General features: G+C 57.9%; 2 protein-coding genes across 8 annotated transcripts in view; both read left to right on the top strand.

Moving 5' to 3' along the window:
- MAPKBP1 (mitogen-activated protein kinase binding protein 1) overlaps window positions 1–3,275 on the top strand; it is a 51,153-nt gene extending 47,878 nt beyond the window's left edge. For all 6 annotated transcript variants that reach the window (XM_032417221.1, XM_032417224.1, XM_032417222.1 and 3 more), the window contains 2 exons: window positions 341–426; window positions 882–3,275. In XM_032417221.1, coding sequence (XP_032273112.1) covers window positions 341–426; window positions 882–1,109 — 314 coding nt within the window. In that variant the 3' untranslated portion in view covers window positions 1,110–3,275. The remainder of the gene's footprint in view (window positions 1–340; window positions 427–881) is intronic.
- A 173-nt stretch (window positions 3,276–3,448) lies between these two features.
- Window positions 3,449–20,581, top strand: LOC116640423 (bifunctional peptidase and (3S)-lysyl hydroxylase JMJD7). 2 transcript variants are annotated; one of them, XM_032417460.1, is made up of 25 exons: window positions 3,449–3,550; window positions 7,351–7,504; window positions 7,579–7,832; window positions 8,202–8,258; window positions 8,755–8,850; window positions 9,044–9,120; window positions 12,625–12,697; window positions 12,993–13,129; window positions 13,254–13,385; window positions 13,744–13,784; window positions 13,977–14,019; window positions 14,273–14,327; window positions 14,667–14,797; window positions 15,056–15,139; window positions 15,416–15,453; window positions 16,278–16,413; window positions 16,999–17,135; window positions 17,356–17,578; window positions 17,705–17,822; window positions 18,113–18,250; window positions 18,445–18,549; window positions 18,708–18,887; window positions 19,235–19,401; window positions 19,897–20,083; window positions 20,159–20,581. In XM_032417460.1, the coding sequence occupies exons 1-25, from the start codon at window positions 3,487–3,489 to the stop codon at window positions 20,371–20,373; spliced, it is 3,042 nt and encodes a 1,013-aa protein (XP_032273351.1). In that variant the 5' UTR covers window positions 3,449–3,486; the 3' UTR covers window positions 20,374–20,581. The 2 variants fall into 2 exon arrangements, with proteins under 2 accessions (XP_032273351.1, XP_032273352.1); XM_032417461.1 differs by lacking the exons at window positions 12,625–12,697; window positions 12,993–13,129; window positions 13,254–13,385; ... (14 more) ...; window positions 19,897–20,083; window positions 20,159–20,581 and adding exons at window positions 9,349–9,508; window positions 9,604–10,115.
- The last annotated feature ends 459 nt before the right edge of the window (window positions 20,582–21,040 follow it).

Consider the following 21,040-nt stretch of genomic DNA (forward strand, 5'->3'; position numbering starts at 1 on the left):
TGCATCCAGCCTCTGGCGTTTTCGTCCTGTCTGTTCCCGTCTTGGTCCATAAGTCACACCCCTGATGGTGAGACACTCCTGCCAATCTTCACAATCTCCTTGTGACCCACTTACCCCCTCACTGCCTCTGGCTTCTTGGGCTGGAGCTGGCCCTCCCCTCAGGACCTTGTTTTCTGTGTGGTGTTGGGGGTGGTGTTGGGAAGGAAGAAGGCAAGGAGAGGGCAAGCAAAGGGGGTGTGACCCTGTGGGTAGGCCTCTCCTGCTCTCAGGGGCCCCTGGGTGGGGAGGCCTGAAAGGGCAGCTTTGCTGGGCCTTCCTGAGTTGTATGTGTCCCTCCCAGAACCAGCAGTGAGCCTGGAGGAGTGCGAACAGCTTGTGGCAGAGCTCCAGGGCAGTGTGCGCCAGGCTGTGCGGCTCTACCACTTGGTACGTGTTGGGCACCCACCGTGGGGGAGACGGCTGAGTATCCAGAACAGCCATAAGGCTCTTCCACTGACGGGTGGGTGGAGCAAGCAAGAACATCTGGGGCAGAGTAGGTGAGGGAGTTAGAGGCCAGGCCTCTTGAACCGAGCACCTACTGGTCATCTCTGGAGACTTCCTCAGACTGGAGGGGTAGGGGTGGAGCGACCATATGTCCTAGTTTGCCTAGGACCTGGTTTGTCCTAGGACCATCCCAGTTTATGCCTGTTGTCCCAGTGTAATTATTAATAGTAGCCCTTGTCATATTCAAAAACTATTTGGCCACCCTAGACATGGGGACGGTCCAGGAGGGCCTTCTCTGGGGGCAGGCTAGACCCAGGTGGGGTCCCTCCCCTTCGCAGATCCACTGACAGGAGGTTCCTCCACTCTTCCTCCGACTCACTTCCCGGCTCTCGCTGCAGGTGGCTGGCTGCAAGACGCCCTCAGCGGAGCAGAGTCGCATCGCCCAGCTCCTCAGAAACACCTTCTCTTCAGTGCGGCAGGAGCTCGAGGCCCTGGCTGGGGCAGTGCTGTGCAGCCCGGGCGGGAGCCCTGGGGCCGTGGGGGCTGAGCAAACACAGGCCCTGCTAGAGCAATACTCAGAGCTGCTGCTTCGGGCGGTGGAGCGGCGCATGGAACGAAGACTCTAGTTCCGGAATCCTGTCCCAAGTGAATGCTCCCCCTATTCCAAACTGTAGCCCCTGCTCCACTCTCCAAAACCTGTGGGGATGCTTGGAGTGGCTAGCAGGGGTCAGTGCTCAGAGGGGAAGCACCTTTTCCAGCTTCCTCATGGGGCCCCTGTATTTATTAATTTATTTCCCTGACTGTTGCCTCACTTTCTTGGAGCTCCTGCCTCCACAGCCCCTTCAGTGGCTCATGCAGGGTAGGTCTTGGATCCTTGTCATCTTGGTGCTGTAGGAGCAGGAGGGCAGCCTGCCCCATCTGGGGGAAATTGGGAAGGGCTGGCCCTCTCTTCTTAGAAGCCATTTGAAATTACTGCAGGGATCAGCTCCCTGGGGTGGAGCACACACAGGGTATTCGGTGGGGTGGAAGTGAGAGGCCATGTGGTATCAGTGCCCTTCAGCCAACAGCGGAGCTTCACCTCTACCTCCACTTCCCCTCCCACACCAGCTGCACTCCCCTGGCTGCCAGAGCAGGGGTTATCTGTTTTCCCCAATTCCTGGCAGTTCCCAAAGGCAAAGCCCTCTAGCCCTCCAGGGCGTTCCCAGCCATCAGGAGGCTTGAGTTGGTATCAAGGCCCGAGCCCCCCACATTCCACTCCCATCCCCTCTCCAAGAGAGCCCTAGCATTATCTCTCTCCCGGTGCCCCCTTTCTCTCCTGGCCAGAACTTGTGGAGACAGCTGTGGGATGTTGCTGCAGGACAGTAAAGCCCTCTGCTGGGCAAACATAAAGCCCTGGCCTCCTTTTCCCAGCCCCTTGGTCTTCCCTGTCTTCCCAACCTTGATCCCCAGCAGGCTGCTAGACCCAGAGGCCACCTTCTCCTTGCATCCTGAGTGATGCTGGTGTTAGAACTTCCCTCATGGTTTACAGGGCGCCAGCCCACCTTCTAAGGACCTTGGCCACAGATGAAGTACACACACACACACACACACACACACACACACACACAGTTGAGTGTTCATTGCTAGAGTACTTGGCTGGCTGATGTGTGCCTGGTTTCCCTTCATGTGCTACTCCTGCTTTGCCACCCTGGCTCATGTGGAACTATCAAGGGGCACGAAAAGGACTGGAACACACTAACCCGAATTCTGGATTCTTGGTGTCCACAACCTAGCCAATACGAGATGGCACGTAGGTTTCTGGTTTGGGTAGAAGGAACCTCCTCAAAGGCAGTGCTGGGCACCCAGGATGCTCTGGATGCTGGGAGTTGAGGGGAGGGGGAGGCACGTGGGACTGCAGAAGGGGCCAAGAGACACACTGGAAAGGTGGTAGGTGGGACAGGTAAGTGGTAGAGGGGAGGGGATAGATTAGAATTAGAAGGACAGCTGTTAGGAGTGAGGGGAAGGATATAGGGCACGGGGCAGGTAGAGTAGGACCAAGTAGTGAAGCAGTTGTTGAGTTGGGGTGAAGAACATGTGTCTCTGGGCCCTACTGCTTCCCTCTGCCTCAGGTAAGTCAGGGTAGCTTTCCTGAAGATTCAGGTCAGAAAAACCAATTGTCCCACGGACAGGCCATGGGGTCCTACTGGTTCTATAGGCAGAAACTTAGAAAGAAATTGGTTTGCGTAGAGTGCTCAGCTCTTGTTTGCATCAGCTGGAATACACCAGAACAGATGAAGCCTATTTCACCCCCACTCTTCTGTACTACCACCACCTGCATGGCCAAACTGCAAAGAACTGCAGCTGAGGGTGGACCCCGGCAGGGCTGCAGCTGCCCTTTGTGAGGGTTAGAAGTCTACTCCATTCCCCGTCCCGGGACACTAGCCACAGCCCAGACCAAACAGGCTCAGGCCTGGCCCTCTGGCCTGGGTTCCTTTCGATCCTCAGCCAGCCAGCCCCTCAGAGGAGGGAGCTGCACTCCCGCTAAGGTTTGTAAGAAGGTGGCCGCCCTTTCCCTATCCCCAGCCGAGCGTGGGGTGGGAGAGGGGGTCTTGTGGTCGGCCGGCGCCCGTCCCCTTCTGCATGTCTGAGGCCACCGGCAATTGCCGACCCCCGACCAGATTTGCCCTGACCCAGTTTTGACCCCCCCCCTTATTTATAACTTTTATACTTTGTCCAGGCCGTGGCGCTTCCCTCTTCCCCAGGTCTCACGGGGCAGGGGCTGTTTTTAACTCGTCCGTTTGTATTGATGTATGAACTCGTCAATAAATACAATCATTTGTTAACTCTAGGATGCCAGCGAGTGGGGCCGGCGGGAGAAGGCGCGGCTTCTCACCGGTGGTCGGGTTAGCCGAATCCCGGCGCGCCGGGGGCGGGGGCGGGGGCGGGGCCTGGGCCTGGCGGGGGCGGAGTCTCGGGGCGGAGTCTTCAAGGGCGGACGCGTGGTCTCGCAGCGGCGGCGGCGTCATGGCGGAGGCGGCTATGGACGCCGTGCGGAGGGAGTTACGAGAATTCCCGGCCGCCGCAAGGGGTGAGTGGGTTCGCGCGGAGCCTGCGGCGGCCTCGCGTCGACCGCCGGGCAGCCTCAGGACGCGGGCGGGACCTTGGGCGTGCGGGGAACCGGCGCCCCGAGTCGGGTGCGCCCTGACCCTCCTGGGCCGCCGACAGACACCACGGTTCCCTCTAGTTCGTGTCCCCAAGGAGCGCAGAAGCTCGTGCACCTGATTCGTTGCTGGCCCCTCTCCGATCACTCTTCTGCCCCACCCCCGCCCTCACCCCCGTGCTGGGTCCCCTGCTCCTCTGCTCCCGTGTCCTCGTGGCTTTCTGGGGTGACTCTTCGCTTTACTCCCAGGGCCCGGGCCGGTCTTCCCCGTGGTGTGTTTCCCACAGTCAGCCCGTCCTGAATAATGGGGCAGTCTGTTGCCCTTCCCAGCCTTTCCTGTCGCTAAGTCTTAAGATGGTCGGATGCTCCCTTTCTGAATCCTTTGCTGGGAACGCTTTATTCAGGAACAGACTTCCCTGAGCTGGTGCAGAGCTTTGGGAGAATTGTAGGCAGCTGTAGAAGTAATTCCTGGCTCTTCCCCTGCTTGTTTTGTTTTTTTTTTTTTTTAAAGATTTCATTCATTTATTTGACAGAGACACAGCGAGAGAGAGAACACAAGCAGAGGGAGCGGGAGAGGGAGAAGCAGGCCCCCCACGGAGCAGGGAGCCCGATGCGGGGCTCGATCCTAGGACCCTGGGACCATGGCCTGAGCCGAAGGCAGACACCTAACGACTGAGCCACCCAGGCGCTCCTCCCCTGCTTGGTTTTTTAGTTTTCTCTCTCTTTGATTCCCTCCCTCCCATTTCTGTTTTACCATTAATTAGCCACACGTGCAGTGGCTTAAAAAAACAAAAACGGATTTATAATGTGAAGTAAGCATTCCTCCCATTCTAGGCTCCAGTTTGCATCCTTCCAGAAATACTCAATTTATATCTACACACATAACACATACACACGCGTGCCTATATAGCTCCTTCTGTATACAAGTGGTAGCCTGCTAAACACACTTTTCTGCACTATGTATCCTGAAGATCGCCCCCTATCCCTCTTCCTCAGTCTTTTTCACTCCTGTGTACTAGTGTGGTAATTTACTGAATCAGCCTACTATTGATAGGCATTTAGGTCATTTGTAGTCTTTCATTTTGCTAATGCTGCAGTGAATATTTTGAGCACCTCAATATTAAGCACCTCAATGTGTGCAGCTCTGATCAGTGTGTTTAGGATATGTCACTGAATAAAACAAATGTCTGCCTTCATGGACCTTACCTTCCAGGTGAGAAGACAATTAATCCTGGACACACTAAATGAGTTAATTATACAGTAGAAGAAATGGATTAGAAGATAGATGTTGTGGGAAAGAAAGTAAAGCAGAATAAGAGGTCTCAGGCCAGGTATGGAGTGGGAGGGCAGGTTCCAAGTTTAAGTAAGATAGGGTAGGTAGGCTGCCTTGATAAAGCAGCATTTGAGCACAGGCTTGAAGAAGGAGGGGAAGGGAGTGAGCCACTCAGACATCTGAGAGAAGAGCCTTGCAGGTAGAGGGCACTGGGGCCGATGCCCTGAGGTGGGAGTGTGCCTGGTGTGTTCACGGAACAATGAAAAGGCCAGCGTGCCTGGAGCAGTCTTTCTGCACACGTGCGAGTATTTTTGTTGCTTAAATTTTTAGCAGAAGAATTGTCAGGCCAGAGGAATTGTCTGGATTCCTTCTGAAATTCTCTCACATTGAAGCCTCAGGAGGGAGCAATAGCCGTTCTCTACAGGAAGTCTTTTAACTGGAGGTAGTAAAACTGAAATAATTGCAGAAAATGCAAAAGGTGAAAAACAAATGGTAGTGTCCACATATTTTAAGCATCCCAGTGAGAACAGTAGGGAGATTTACAGAGCCCCCCAAATCACCTTCCCAACGTCACTGCGTTGGTGGGCTGGCCTGACTGGGAAGGCCCTTTGCCAGGTTCCACCCCCTTGCTCCCTTGTCTGCTTGGCAGGTTCCACTGTACCTCTCTGGACAGCGAAGCAAGCACATGGGCCAGGTCTTTCCTTTTCAGTTTTCTTGGGCCCGCCAGGGTCTTCCCACTCAGTTCCAATTTTTGATCTAAAGACATTTACTTTCCAACTGCAAAGCAAAGGTGACTGGTGTGGAGACTGACATGAGAGATAGGGCATGACCTCAGAGATGAAAATTAGTGCAGTGGTTGCTGACTGGGGCCAAGACATTCAGGCTAGATCTCACGGATGAAACTAAAAAGCCAAGCTCTGTGTACCCTTTCTAGAAGCCGGGAGAGAGGCATTCCAGTCTGAGTGAGCAGCAGGAATAAAGTTTGGCTCTACCTGAGAGTGTGGTAAGGGGCCGGCACCAGACAGGAGGAAACCAGACTGGAAAAGTAGGTTGGACCTGATCATGTATTGACTTGAATGCATGCCAGGATGGACTATAATTTATAAACCATCAAAGGATTTTTTTTTTTTAACTAGGGGTATGGCAAGATGAGATTGTATTTTAGGAAGATGATTGGGGCCAGGGTGAGGGATGCTTTGAGAAGGAATGGAATTAAGCCAAGGAAACCAGTTAGTTGACTGCAGCAACCAGCCAGCCAGGAGATGTTGGAGACTTTTCAACCATTTCTGAGCACCTGCTGTGTGTTAGGGACCATTCTAGGCCCTGGGGATACACCAGTGAACAAGGCTTGCGTCCCTGCCCTTATGGAGCTTACATTCTATTCTAGCAAGAGAGACCAATGAACAGTTTTGCTAAATGAGATACATAGTGTGTTACGTGGTGATGAACGAAAGGGAGAGAGAAGGAAAAAAAAGGGAAGGGGTGTAGGGTTGTTGTGGACAGGTTCCAATTTAAACGCATCACCAGGGAAGGAAGCCTCATTGAAGTGACATTTGAAGACCTGAGGAAGTAGTCTGAATGTAGATACTAGCAGAGGAAAGGAGGGGGTGGTTTGAGAGACCGAGGAGGTAGAATCAATAGAATTTTGGGACCATCAGTAGGTGACCTGAGTGAAGGAGAAGGAAGAGCCAAAAAGAGTAGATTTGTGAGAGGTGACACAGGGCCACTGTAGACATCTGCGCAGGCGGCATACCGCACAACCTGCATAAATGCACGTGGTAGCGCTGGGTGTCGGGGGGTGGTGATGCTCTTCAGTAAGATCAAAAACATAGTTCAGCCCTTACTTTTCCTCTTAGGGTTTTGTGTGGCAGCCTGTCTGCCCAGTTAGGCTGTAATCTTCTTGAGATGACAGTAGGATCATCACTTGATACCTCCACATGGGCCAAATCAAGTACTGAGTACATTCTAGGTGCTCAGTGAGTATCACTGTTGGAGGGTGCTTTCCAGAGTCTTGACTCGCCCACACCAGCCTGTGGCCTTGGGGCCTCAGCTCTACTCATTCTGGAGTTCCCTGCCCTGCCTAAATGGCTGCCTTCCCTAATGGCTGTCTTCCCTAATGGCTGCCGGGAGGTTGGGCACTGCAGAGTGGGAAAGCTGAGGGTTCACTGTACAGGGCCGGACATGGTCTCAGGGAGGGTTTGGGTTTGGGGCTGAGCAGCATCCCCTGGCTCTGTGGACTCTTATGACCCAGCTTGGTGTGTTTGTGGGTGCTCCACTCTTTGTCCCTTAAATTTCCCTCATTCTTCAATTCCTGGTTGTCCAGGGTCCCTTGGTCATCAGTGGGCATTACCAGTGGTAACGGTATGTCCTGCCCAAGGAGGGCATCTCTTCTATAGGCACTGGGGCACAACTGGGTGCTGTTGGCTTCAGTCCCCCCACCCCCTCTTTCTCTCAGAGCTCTGTGTGCCTCTTGCTGTGCCCTACCTGGACGAGCCCCCCACTCCACTCCACTTCTACCGAGACTGGGTCTGCCCCAATAGGCCCTGCATCATCCGTAACGCCCTGCAGCACTGGCCAGCTGTGCGGAAGTGGTCCCTCCCCTATCTCAGGTGGGGGCTCCCCTGGGGGGTGTTGGGTGGTACTTTGTGGTACCTGGGTATGGGCTGAAAGTCCTTTCCTCCAGAGCCACAGTGGGCTCCACAGAGGTGAGCGTGGCCGTGACACCAGATGGTTATGCGGATGCTGTACGAGGGAACCGCTTTGTGATGCCTGCTGAGCGCCGCCTGCCCCTGAGCTTCGTGCTGGATGTGCTAGAGGGCCAGGCCCAGCACCCAGGAGTCCTCTACGTGCAGAAGCAGTGCTCCAACCTGCCCACCGAGCTGCCCCAGCTGCTGCCTGATCTAGAGTCCCATGTGCCCTGGGCCTCCGAGGCACTGGGTGAGTGAAGGTATCGGCCGGGCAGGGAAGAAATGGGAAGGAAGGAGTCAGCTCTGCTTGCTGCTTCTCCCTTTGTTGATGACTTGGCCCATACTCTTGGCCCCTCAGGGTTAGGAGCTATGCACTAAACCTTCAAGTCTCCAGGCCATGACTTTGAATTGAACTACTGAACATTGCTATCCTCCTTTCTCCCCCAGGGGAGGAGGCCCCTTCTGGAGCTCACCCTCTTCTGCCCTTTCTCCCTGTTTGCTCCCTGTGAGCCTCTGGTCCCCCCTAGGCTTTGGTCCAGCATCACTCTATGGTGGTTACTCCCAGCCTGGCATTTGAGGATGGCCCCCCCCGACTTGCTCTCTTACCTCTGACCTACAGGAAAGATGCCTGATGCTGTGAACTTCTGGCTGGGGGAGGCGTCTGCAGTGACATCTTGTAGGTGTCAAAGGAATACAGAGGTGGGGGAGGAGGGAGGAGGAGGCCAAGAGTGGAAGGTTGGGTCTGGATGGAAGTTAGACTGACTATTCTCTAAGATTTCTTCTGGGGTTCTGGGGTTTGGACACGACAGAGGGCCTCCTGATAGCTCAGGTTGGGGAAGGTCCCATGGCACTGGGGGTGGAGGGCACTGTGTCTTCTGGGTCTCTAGAAAGCTCTCCAAAGGCCAGCTAGGTCAGGGGTGAACTCAGGAGAATCCTGTTTGTTGAATTCCCCTCTAGGTAGACATGAGCCCAGGTGAGCACCAAGTCCCTGGTGAGCAGAGATCTGAAATGCCAAATGCTTGCCCAGCTCCTCAGCATCTCCTTGGGCCTGCTTTGTGCTCTTCTGTTATGCCGTCTGTCACATCAGTCTTGGGTGCAGGGTCCTGAATGTGATCATTTGTCCCCTCCTGTGCCCTGCCCCTCATAACCCTAGGCCTTCTTTGTATTGGCAGTACATAAGGACCACTATGAGAACCTCTACTGTGTGGTCTCAGGGGAGAAACGCTTCCTGCTACACCCACCCAGCGACCGGCCCTTCATCCCCTATGGTATGGGACTCAGCCTGCAGGGGCTGGAGAGCAGGTGGCCCAAGGTAGAGGGAGGGCAGCGAGGGCCCTGGGCGGCCTGGTGCACCAGGCCTGAGGTGTGGACGCAGTGTTTCCATTGCACTCAGGGAACAAGTGGGAGGAACTGAGAAGCCGTGGGCCATTTGAGTGTCCCCACACCTTTCTCTGGTTTCAGAGCTGTACACACCAGCAACCTACCAGCTAACTGAAGAGGGCTCCTTTGAGATGGTGGATGAAGAGGCCACGGAGAAGGTGTCTGCCTTGTTTCTGGGCCCTGGGGAGAGGGAAGGGTCAGAACCTGGTCTCTGAGGAGCAGGCACAGTAGAGTTGGGGAGATGGCACCTGGCTCTGAAAGATCCCTAAGTCTGGATCCTCCCAGTGCTGAACAGGGCAGGTCTTGTGGTGTTTCCCTCTGGAAGGCACAGAGCTGGAGGGCCTGGGGGCTTTGGGCCTGCTCCCTGGCATCCATTGTGTCCCCAGGTACCCTGGATCCCACTGGACCCACTGGCTCCAGATCTGGCCCGGTACCCCAGTTACAGTCAGGCCCGGGCCCTTTGCTGCACTGTGCAGGCCGGTGAGATGCTCTACCTGCCAGCCCTGTGGTTCCACCATGTCCAGCAGTCCCATGGCTGCATTGCTGGTGAGGAGCTGCCCGCAGGGCAGCTGGGGGATGGGTTGGGGAGGCAGTAGGTTAGGAGGGGGACCTTCATGCTCAGGTCTCCATTTTCCCCACAGTGAACTACTGGTATGACATGGAGTATGACCTTAAGTACAGTTACTTCCAGCTGCTTGACTCCCTTACTAAGGCCTCGGGCCTCGACTGATGGAGCCCTGGTGAACATTGCCACGACACCTGGTGGGAAAGGTCGTGCCCTCCCTGGCCAGGTCACTTCCAGAGTGTGCTGGCTGCCGGCCCAGCTCAGCTTGGGATCAGCGTTGGAGAATTTGGGGAGGTGATCTGGAGGCCCAGGAGGTGCCAGACAGGTCTGGGTGTGGGCTCCCAGGGAGTTTCCACACAGGCGAGGCAGCAGCCTGTCCGGAGGAGGCGTGGGGCTTCGGGTGCGGCGCCGCCTCTCACTGCCACCGTGGCCTTGGGCAGCCTAGCACCTTGGAGCGCTGGTGTCCTGCCTGGAAACCAGAGAAGCTGGTGTTTCCTACCCCACGGCGTGTTGTTAGCCCCGGACAGAGAGCCTTAAGGACCAGAAGGGCTGGCACGGAGGGAAATGCGCAATAAAAGATGACCGTGATTCATGTGTGCTGAGACTCCCTCTCGAAGTTGCCTTCTGTGGTCTGGTGAGGGCTGGAAGGTTCAGGTAAACATTTCAGGGTTACTCTGATTGTGGCTGAGGGCTGGGTCCAGACCTGAGCCCGAGGAGCTCTCTGCTGCCAAGACCCCTCTATCTGTGACAGCCGTCGCAGCCCCTCTCAGGGCAAGCCGACCGCACCGACTCGGCCTGTAAAGCTGTGGCGAGCTTTGCTCCGGCCTTGTGGGCTGTCCTCCAGCTCCCGGGCAGCTGGTGGGGTCTGGGCCCCCAGGGTCACCCCTGTTTCTCCTGCAACAAGGACAGGTAGGAGGGGACAGAAAACCCTGCCGCCCACCTCCACAGGGGTCTCTGCACTCAGACTCCCTCCCTCCCTGCACCCACCCAGAGCTGGAGGAGCCCCCTTCCCCGAATGCCACCCCGAGGCCTCATCATTCCGGCCACCCGGCTCCGAGGGTGGAGGCAGCCGCGCACACCGCTTGGGAGGGCTGTTTCGTGGAACGAACCACACCCCTGCCAGGTTGTGACGGGCCTGGGGCACTCCCCTCAGATTGGCCAAGCGCTTCAGTCAGGACTGGGCATTCCTGTCCTACTGGCACCGGAGGTTGTGAAAGACCCTGTGACAGGGGACGAGGCTCTTCCACTTGCTGCTGCCCTGGGCCCACTCCCTGCTTTCTAGATGTCAGTGGCCCTTCTAGGTCCAGGCATGAGAGCAGGGCTGGGTGGGGTAGGTACTGATGGTGACGGCTGGAGGGAATGGGTCTTCATGGGTGGTAAGCCCCCGTCCCAGGGGTGTCTGAGTCTCCATATAGGTTTAAGGTTCCTCGTTTCCTAGGCAGGTAGCTTGTCCTGGAGTGGGTGTGAGGCTTGGGTGGAGTGGAGGCGGTTGGGAGGGACCAGGGAGGAGCTTGGGGCCAGCTGGTGGTACATCACCGGCTCTGGGTTAAATAGCCAACAGTCCTCGGTCCTGCATCCACTGCCTGCCATCTGTGGCTCCTGAGGACGGACAGCCTCATGGCTCTGGTAAGACCTGCTAGGGAGCTGGGCCCCCACTCTGACGCTTGGTCCTCCTGGGGCCTGGTTAATGCTATTTCTTTTTTTATTTTATAAAGACTTGTTGCTTTGAGAGAGAGTACGCTTGTGGGGCGGGGGGAGGGGCAACAGAAGGAGAGAATCTCAAGCCGACTCCCCACTGAGCACAGAGCCTGACACGTGGGGCCTGACATGTGGGGCCCCGCGGCTGGATCTCACCTGAGCCGACATCAAGAGTTGGATGCTTAACCAACTGAGTCACCCACGTGCCCCCCCGCCCCCAGTTATTGCTGTTTCTCAAGGGGAGCCGTGGGTGCCTCCAGGTGTAGAGAGGGGAGTTTGCCCGCATCAGACCAGGGTGTCCTGCCCTGGAGATGGGCCCCATGGATCGGGCCCTGAGAACTCAGGCTCCCAGGAAGTAGCTGCTCCAGTGGTCCCGACTCAATTGCTTGGAGTGCGGGGGCCCCAGGGCGGACACCGCCAGATGAATTTCCCCAGCCCTGCCCCTGGACTCCAGCCATCAGGACCCTTCTGAGGCAGGGCTGAAGGCCAAAAGGAATAGTTGGTACAGACTTCTCTGGCACATTTGTCATGATTTATATCCCCAGATCCATGTTCGTGGGTTTGGATGGACCCGCCTGGGGACCCTCTTTAGCCCGACCTTGTAGCACCTGGAGGACTTGAAAACCTGTGGGTGGTGTGAGCTGCTAACTGCTGTTCCTACTCAGGCAGAGGGCCCATTTCCAGAAATGATTCCTGGCCAGGGGTGGGGAGGCTGTCTGAAAACCAAGTCTGTGCTCTCCACTCCTGCTTCTCCAAATAGAGGGTTTGCTTAACTGGATCAGGCCTCCATTTAAGCTGCCTAACCAGGGGAGCAGCCCCACCAAGGGGCCCAAGGCCAGGCTGGGTCTTACCGTGCTTTTACCCCTTACCGTGCTTCCTTCCCCTCTCTCTGTAGCCGTATATGCCCCCAGGCCTCCTGCCACCCAAGGCCAGCCTCCAGGCTGCTTAGCAAGGGTTAGCTGGGGATGTGGGGTGGAAAGACTGAAAGACCCTCTAGTCGGAACTGGAAGCAGATAAGCGTGGGATTGAGAGCCAGCCTGGTCCAGTCCTGGCCCTGGACCTCCGGCAAGTGACTAGCCTTTCTCTGCTTCTGTTTCCTTGTGGGATGGGTTATAATAAGTAGTCCCTACACATAGGGTGGTTGTGTGATTAAAGAAATTAACGTACATATAAAGCCCTTGGACCAACGCCGGCCTGGAGTGCTGGGTAAGTGTTGGCAGGCATCGTCCGGAGCTCCCGTAGCCGCCTTCCCATTCAGGACTCTGATGGGGTGCGGGGCAGGGCCGGTCCCTTTGGTTCAGGATTAGTCCTGGATGGGTCACCCTGGCCTCTTTGGGCTTGCCTTGTCTCCTTTGGGCTCAGCAGCCTGCAGCAAGCCTGTCCTCTCCGTCCTCTGCAGGCAAAGGTTCCTGGGACCTGCCTGCTCACCATTCGTGTCCTGCAGGCCCATGGCCTGCCCTCGAAGGACCTAGGTGAGTGCTGGGCCCAGGGAGGACAGTGGCGTTGTAGCTGGGCTCAGAGTGGGACAGGGCCAGTGGGAAGAGACTCTAGGGCTGGGCGTGCAGGGGGTCCTAGAGAGGGTGCCAAGAGGAGGTGCTGGGGGGAATGTCGGGTAGCGCCCCAGCTTCTCCTGCCTCCCGACCTAGCCCCATTCCATGGGTCTCTAGGCCTCCCAGGGCTGCCTGGGATGGAAGGTCATGGACTCTGGGCAGCTGGGCTGGGTCGGGCTGTTGGCCATCAGCAGGCTCTGGTTCCTCCTTCCCGCAGTGACCCCCTCTGACTGCTATGTGAGGCTGTGGCTGCCCACAGCCTCTAGCCACAGGCTCCAGACACGCACGGTCAAGAACAGCAGAAACCCCGTCTGGAATCAGAGCTTTCGCTTCCGAATCCACAGCCAGCTCAAGGTGGGCCAGGTGTCAGCCCCTGCCCTGCCCACCGTCCCTGCCAGCCCTTGTTCCGTGCCCTGGCCCCACTCACCTTCCTACTCCACTCCTCCTTCCCGCAACTCCTCACTCCCTTCCGTTCCAGAATGTCTTGCAGCTGCAAGTCTTTGACCAGGATCTTCTGACTAGCGATGACTCCATGTTGTCAGTGCTATTTGACTTGGGGACTTTGCAGGCTGGGGACTTCCGCCGAGAGAGCTTCTCACTGAACCCTCAGGCAAGGCTGTGCCCAGGGTAGCGGTGGGCCTTAGCTCCGGGAGGGGAGGTGCTTTGGAGGGGAGCTGGGCACATGGCCCTCTTCTCTAGTGGCTGGTCCAGGCTTCCCCAGCATTGCAGAGGCCACGGGCAGCCAGGAGCTGCTGTCACTGAGGAACAGTCCCATCCCCGACCCTCTTTCTTGGCCCTTAAGCCAAGAACAGCTTTCTAGGAGCCACCCAGAGAAGGTGGACAGAGAAACCTGGAGATGGACATTGGCTCTCCCCACCTTTGGGGCCCCAGGAGCCCCTGCTGGCGTCTGCGTTGAAATCTACACACCCACTCCTCACCTGTTCTAACTTGCTGCTTTATTTCTCCAGGGTGAGGAGCGGCTAGAAGTTGAATTTCGGCTGCAGAGATTGTGAGTCAGGGGCGATGGGGTGATTCCTGGGTGGGAGTGTTTCTCGGGGAAGGACAGAGCCCAGCACACCCAGAGCTGACACCCTCCCCTGGGAGACACCCAGTGATTGGGGTGGGGGGTGGCCTTCCCTCCTTGAGGGGTGAGAGCCTGGAAAGCTGGACTTGCGATGAGGGTCACTGGTGGCTTTTTCAGGACAGACTGTGCTGAGCAGCTTGTCAGCAATGGCATCCTGGTGGTGAGTCCAGAACCCCTCCCTCATGCCCTCTTTCCTGGGCCTGAAGCGTGGGCCCCTGTTGGGGATTCAGGGGTAGAACTGAGTTGGGGGGCCCTGGGATTTCAGTTCTTCAAGAGGATACAACCTCAAGCAAATGTTTGGTGACTCAGGGCCAATGTAGTAAAGTGCTGAGGACCAAAACCAGGGTACTGGGAGGGTGGGGGCCTCTAACAGGGGAGGGGTGCGAGTCTGAGGGGCTTTCTTAATGACTCAGGCCCGGGAGCTCTCCTGCTTGCATGTTCGACTGGAGGAGGCAGGGGACCAGAAGCGTAAGTCCCCAACCTACTGGGATAGCCCCTAGCCCTCCGCCCTGGTCTTCCCCTTTCAATAGGGACCCTGGATGGGACCTTCTATTAGCTGCCCTCAGCTCTCCTAGGCAGCAGTCGAGGTTAGGGGCAAATCCATGCTGGGGCTCCCCAGGACTTGAGCGTGTCCCCTTAGTCCTCAGAGTGGCTGTGGTCAGGGCTCCATCTCCCAGCCTGGGCCTTTGCCAGTCTTCCCTCGCGGTGGGAGGGAAGTACCCCTCAGGCCCCTTATGCGAGACCGCCTTGGGCCTCTGTGGGCCAAGACCTTATTCGCAGCCTCTCTGCTCTGGTTCCTGTTTCCAGAGTCAGAGGGCAGAGTTCAGCTTGTGGTTCCTGGGTCCTGTGAGGGTCAACATGAGGCCTCCGTGGGTGCTGACCCCTTCTGCTTCCATTGCCCGGCCTGCTGGGAGCAGGAACTGGGTATTCTTCTGCAGGTAGTGTGCTGCTCCGTCATATGAGGCGGGGCCTGCAGGGTCTTTCTCCCTCCTTCCCTCCCCACTTCCTCCTAGCTGGTCCCTCTGCTCATGCTGAGCCCCTCGCCCCATCACTCTGGCAGAATCAGGCATCCTGGGAAGAGGATGGGGTCCACGTTGGCCTCCTAGCCCTCTTTCTGCCGCTTTGTCACTCCCCGGGGCAATGGGCGAGGTCCTTGCCGGAGGGTCTTCTGAGGTCTTCTTTCATCCTCCCTGCAGGATGCCCCTCAAGAGCAACTGAAGGTGCCCCTAAGGGCCTTGCCCTCTGGCCAAGTGGTGAGGCTTGTCTTCCCTACGTCCCAGGTACTTGATCACCCAGAGGAAGAATGCCAGAAGCATGGGCCGGGCTGGGCCCTAGGCCTTGCAGGACTGGCCTGCTTTGGTAGGAGCTGCAGTCTTTGGGCCAGGCTCTGGGGAGAGGGGGTCTTCTGAGCAGCCCTGCCTTCGAGCCTCAGGCCTTGCCCCTGTGGAGATGGCCAGAGGCCCAAGGGAGCACGGGGGACATCACAGGGTGTGGCTTGGGCCGGCATGAGAGGAACATGGTGGCTGACTTTTGTGACTGGTGTTCATGGTTTCCAGGAACCCCTGATGAGGGTGGAGCTGAGAAAAGAAGAAGGGTGAGAGCTGGGCCTGGGAGAAGGGGGGGTGGCGGGGGAGGAAGCAGGTTGCCACCTGAGCTTGAGATTAAGGCAGAGAGAGGGCAAGGGAACTACCAGAGGAGAGAAATCTCGATCCTTTTGGGTGGCAGCCATTGTGGGTGCACCTTAGGTAATCTCCCTGAGACAAGAGGAGTTACCCACCCTGGCCCTTCTTCACATGTCTGCGAAACTAACTTCTCACCACGAAGAGGTGGGAGCACTGTTTCTTGTCTCTTCTGGAGTTATTTTTGGGTGGGGGAGGGAGCAAAGCTCAGAGTGGGGAAGTAGATCTGTGGTGGTGGGACCCACCCAGGGGCCTATGTGCAACCTGGGACCCCAGAGGGGCCTATTTATTTATTTATTTATTTTTAAAGATTTTATTTATTTGACAGAGACATAGCGAGAGAGGGAACACAAGCAGGGGGAGTGGGAGAGGGAGAAGCAGGCTTCCTGTGGAGCAGGGAGCCTGACGTGGGGCCTGATCCCAGGACCCTGGGATCATGACCTGAGCCGAAGGCAGACGCTTAACAACTGAGCCACCCAGGCGCCCCCAAAGGGGCCTTTTAAGGCCCCAGCATTTCTGGTCCTGTGAATCCACTTTGTTGTATTCCCTGTGTTCCCGCAAGGGTCCAGGTTCACCTCCTCCCCCTCACATCCACGCCTGACGCTTCAGTCCGGGCAGGGGTGAGGGGTGGGGAGACTCTGGAGAGTTGGCAGTGGGGTTCTCAGGGGAGCCAGATCCAGCTTCCTTCTCTGTGATGAGGCCGGGAGCTGCCTCATGGTCCCTTGCTTCTCCCCCCCAGACCGAGGGAGCTGGCGGTGCGGCTGGGCTGTGGCCCCTGTGCGGAGGAGCAGGCCTTCCTGAGCAGGAGGAAACAGGTGGTGGCCAGAGCCCTGAAGCAGGCCCTGCAGCTGGAGGATGACCTGCAGGAGGACGAGGTCTGTGGGCCGGGCTGCATGGCATAGGCTTGCTCGGGCCCAGAGCTGAATGACTGTTTCTTCACCAGAGCAGAGCGCGGCCACCTCCTATCTGCCTGGCCCTGCTCTGCTCCCCTCTCACGTGATGTTTTCGGGCGCCCGATGCCATCAGATGCAGAGCACTGCACGAGGCACCTGGAGCTTGTAACTGCCCCCCCCGGCCGCCCCGGGCTAGCTTTCCTTCTCCTTGTTTCTTGATTCTTGGCCTGGTCCAGGTTTTGGGACTTGGGTCCAGTCTGACTCTGATCAGTGAGATGTGCAGGCTGAGGGCTGCCCGCCGGCCCGGGGCATCTCTTTCCAAGAGGGAAAGGGGTGGCTGTGTGGGAGACTTTTGAGGTGGCCGTGGGGCTTCCAGAAAGTGATTATGAGACTCCTCGGGCTAGGGGTGAGGAGATGAGGCCTTGTACTTGGCCATTTTTCCTAGAGTTCTTAAAACCAGACAAGCCCAACCCTTGAGAGGCTACTTCTGATTAGATCCTCCTCAGCGGGCACTGGTTCCAAGAGCCCTGATCAGCTGTTGACTGGCCTGGCTCTTCTGTCTTCCAGATCCCCGTGGTAGCTGTTATGGCCACCGGCGGTGGGATCCGGGCGATGGTTTCCCTCTACGGGCAGCTGGCTGGACTGAGGGAGCTGGGTCTCTTGGATTGCATCTCCTACATCACAGGGGCCTCGGGCTCCACCTGGTGAGCTGGCCGCAGGTTGAGCGCAGGAGTCTGGGGGTGGCAGTGGTAAGGCTCTTGTAGACCCCCTGGGTGCCTCTGACCCAGTTGGGAGAGCTGGGAGAAAGGATGTGCCAGCGGGAAACCCGCTCAATGGGACCACTGGAAGGTGCCTGCTAGACTGTTGTCCTAGGATAGAGAGCCCACGGTATACAGTGACCCCCTGGGCTTCGGCTTTTCCCAGGGCTTTGGCCAACCTCTACGAGGACCCAGAATGGTCTCAGAAGGACCTGGCAGGGCCCACCGCGACACTGAAGACACAGGTGACCAAGAGCAAGTTGGGCGTGCTGGCCCCCAGCCAGCTCCAGCGGTTCTGGCAGGAGCTGGCTGAGCGTGCCCGCCAGGGCCACCCGACCTGCTTCACCGACCTGTGGGCCCTCATCAGCGAGGCACTGCTGCACGATGAGGTGCGGGGAGCGGTGTGGCCAGGGCATGGTCTGAAGGTGGGGAGCCGCCCTGGGCAGCAGGGGTCTGGCAAAGCCTCAGGCACCAGAAAGCCACAGCTTTAGGTTCAAATCCTCTCCGCCCACCAGCCCCATGACCACACACTCTCAGCCCAGCGGGAGGCCCTGAGTCATGGCCAGAACCCTCTGCCCATCTACTGTGCCCTTAACACCAAGGAAAAGAACCTGACCACCTTTGAATTTGGAGGTGAGTAGCCCTGGAGCTGAGAGCTGCGCTCTCGTGCTGGCAGGGTGAGGGAGAGCTGGGCCTGTGTGTAGGAGATGGGTGTTACACCCACCCCTTCGGGGCCAGGTCCCATGCTTTCCAGAGACTGTCATCCTCCCACTCAGGCTTCGGGAGGGGGTTAGGTCCACGCTCAGGGTGCCTGCACCCAGCCTAAGCCTCCAGGTCGCCAGGCTGCCCTGATGTGATGCCTGTGGTGTTTGAGGGTGCTGGGGGTCTGAATCCCACCATGAAGCTGTGTCGTCTCCTCACAGAGTGGTGCGAGTTCTCCCCCTATGAGGTTGGCTTTCCCAAGTATGGCGCCTTCATCCCCTCTGAGCTCTTTGGCTCCGAGTTCTTCATGGGGCGCCTGACCAAGCGGCTTCCTGAGTCCCGAATCTGCTTCCTTGAAGGTGAGGGGTGGGGGGGCTGGAAGGTTATGGAAGCGGGGGTAGTGGGGAGAATGGGCCTGGGGAACTCCACCTCTCTGCTCAGTCACGGGGACGTTTCCTGGTCTAGGATGGGCTGTGGGGAAGGGTCAGGTTGTGATGGGGTGGGAAACTCTCCCCCTCTGGTCACCTCTGTTCCGCTCATGTCCCCTTCTCAGGTATCTGGAGCAACCTGTATGCAGCCAACCTCCAGGACAGCTTATACTGGGCCTCAGAGCCCAGCCAGTTCTGGGACCGCTGGGCACAGGATCGGGCCAACCTGGGTAGGTGCCTGGGCTCCTTGGAAGGAGCTGGAGAGACAGCCCACTAGGGACCCTGGGGGATGGTGCGGTGGCCTTTGGGAGTCCACAGAAGCTAGGGTAAAAGTTCAGGGGTCCCCCTTTCCTAAAAGATGCTCCACTTTCTCCTTTCTTGACTGCAGACAAGGAGCAGGTCCCTCTTCTGAAGATAGAAGAGACTCCCACAGGGGCCGGCAGGATTGCTGAGTTTTTCACTGACCTTCTGACATGGCGCCCACTGGCCCAGGCCACCCACAATTTCCTGCGAGGCCTCCATTTCCACAAGGACTATTTCCATCATCCTTACTTTTCCACCTGGAAAGGTATCTTTTCTCTCCCTGGTCCCAGTTCTCCAAGGTCTGCCCATGGCCACCTGAGCCCTGGGTCCCTGGTCCAGACACCCACACCCTCCAACCCCCAGGCCCCAAGCTCCTTTGAGCTTAGTTCACTGGGCTGCCTAGACCGGCAGCCCTTTTTCCTCTCCTTATAGTGTGGATCAGCGCCCATCTGTGGGGTCTTGGGAGGTGGCAGGGCTACTTTGGCAGGAGAGGTCAGCAGAGGGCAGGGTTGGCTTCTACCACTAGAAGGAGCTAGCATTAGGCTAGAGGGGTCTGGAGGCCTCGGCACCAATGATAGCTGCTTTTTCACCCCATCCCCCTGACCTTTCCAGCCACCAAACTGGATGGGCTCCCCAACCAGCTGACCCCTGCAGAGCCCCACCTTTGTCTGCTGGATGTTGGCTACCTTATCAACACCAGCTTCCCGCCCCTCCTGCGGCCTACACGGGATGTGGACCTCATCCTGTCGCTGGATTACAACCTCGGAGAAGCCTTTCAGGTGGGCTGGGGGGGCAGGCTAGAGAGGCAGTGGTGACCCCAGGCCTGGCCTGACATCCTGGCTCTTGCCTCCAGGGACATCTACCTTAGAGTCCAGGGTCTGGTCCAGCTTCCCTGAGAGGCTGAGACAGGGACACCATGGGAATGGCATCCTATGAATTGTGGATCCTGTGACTTTACCACCAGGGGAAGTTACAGTGACAGGGAGATGTTTTTAAGTATATTTTATATTTGGGGTCCCTGCCACCCCCATTTGGTCCTAGACCTCTGGAACCCTGTGCTGTGAGTTTTTGTGTTGGTCCAGTGAAGTTTCCTACAGAACCTGGGAGTTGTTAGCAGCCCCTCGCTGCAGAGCTCAAAGGAGCTGCAGCAGAGAGGCTGTCAGGGTTCGAGCACTTTCCCACGTCTGGCCTGGCCCTGTGGGGCTGCCTGGGTCGGATTTGGCATCTGGGCACTGAGTCCCCCGTGTCTCAGCCGCCCTCCCCCTGCCACGCAGCCGCTGCAGCTCCTGGGCCAGCTGTGCCAGGCGCAGGGCATCCCTTTCCCGCCCATCTCCCCCAGCCCTGAGGAGCAGCGCCAGCCTCGCGAGTGCCACTTGTTTCTGGACCCAGCCTGCCCCGACGCCCCGGCTGTGCTGCACTTCCCTCTGGTGGATGGCTCCTTCCGCGAGTACTCGGCCCCTGGTGAGCGCCCTTGTCCTCCCTGCTCCATGCCTCTCCACAGGGGACCCCCAGCCTTAGCTCCACGCTCTCCCCCAGGCATCCCGCGCCCCCCTGAGGAGAAGGCGGCCGGGGAGGTGAACCTGTCTTCCTCCGACTCGCCCTACCACTACTCGAAGCTGACCTACAGCCCGGAGGACGCGGACAAGCTGCTCCGCCTGACCCATTACAACATCTGCAACAACCGGGAGCGGCTGCTGGAGGCGCTGCGGGGCGCCGTGCAGCGGAGGCGCGGGCGGCACCGGCCCCAGTGAGGGCGTGGGGCTCCCCTGCCGCCCGCCACACTCACCCCCAGAAGCTCCAGCCGAACAGGGCGAGTTTCCTCCCCCCGTGTTCCGGAGCCCCTGGGGCCTGGAGGGCCCCGCAGCCCCCAGCACCCTCGCCACATCCACATGCGGGGACCTTGAGCATCTTAAAAGCAAGGAGAACATTCAGGGGGCTCTGGGGTCGCCGAGGTAGGCCTGGGGGACAAGGGCTTGAGCCCAGAGCAGTATTTGCCATGTGCCCTTCCCCGTTGCTACCTGGAGTAACTGTACCGAGTGAAATAGAGCGGTTTATGTATCACAGAGGCTCATATAAATGTGAGGTGGGACCAGATGATCTGTCCTTGCTGCCAAGAAAGGACAGGTCATGCCGGGCTCCCGGTTACAGAGCAAGGACTGGGTTGAAGAAGCCCTCCCCAGGCCCCCTGCAGAGCTAGCGAGCAGGTCCCGTCTACCCTGCTGGAGCCCTCGCCCTGTGCAGGGTACAGACTCACAGGCGGTGACAGCCAGCACCCCTGTCCCCACCCCCCCACGCTTCCTATTCCACAGTAGGGGTGGCCACACCTGCGATCAGAGCAGCCATGGGGACAAGCGCGCATGGCCTACTACAGCAAGCTGTGATCTTGGTGAGGGCTGCCTCTTAACAAGGAACCATCCA

This window comes from Phoca vitulina, unplaced genomic scaffold (assembly GCF_004348235.1).
Source record: "Phoca vitulina isolate PV1807 unplaced genomic scaffold, GSC_HSeal_1.0 scaffold20, whole genome shotgun sequence".
NCBI classification, from domain to species: Eukaryota; Metazoa; Chordata; class Mammalia; order Carnivora; family Phocidae; genus Phoca; species Phoca vitulina.

Coding starts and splice junctions, on each gene's coding strand:
- LOC116640423 (XM_032417460.1), top strand. CDS start 3,487: ATGGCGGAGGCGGCTATGGACGCCGTGCGGAGGGAGTTACGAGAATTC. Junction 7,833..8,201: donor CTGGGCCTCCGAGGCACTGG/GTGAGTGAAGGT, acceptor TCTGACCTACAG/GAAAGATGCCTGATGCTGTG. Junction 9,121..12,624: donor ATGAAGAGGCCACGGAGAAG/GTGTCTGCCTTG, acceptor CGTCCTCTGCAG/GCAAAGGTTCCTGGGACCTG.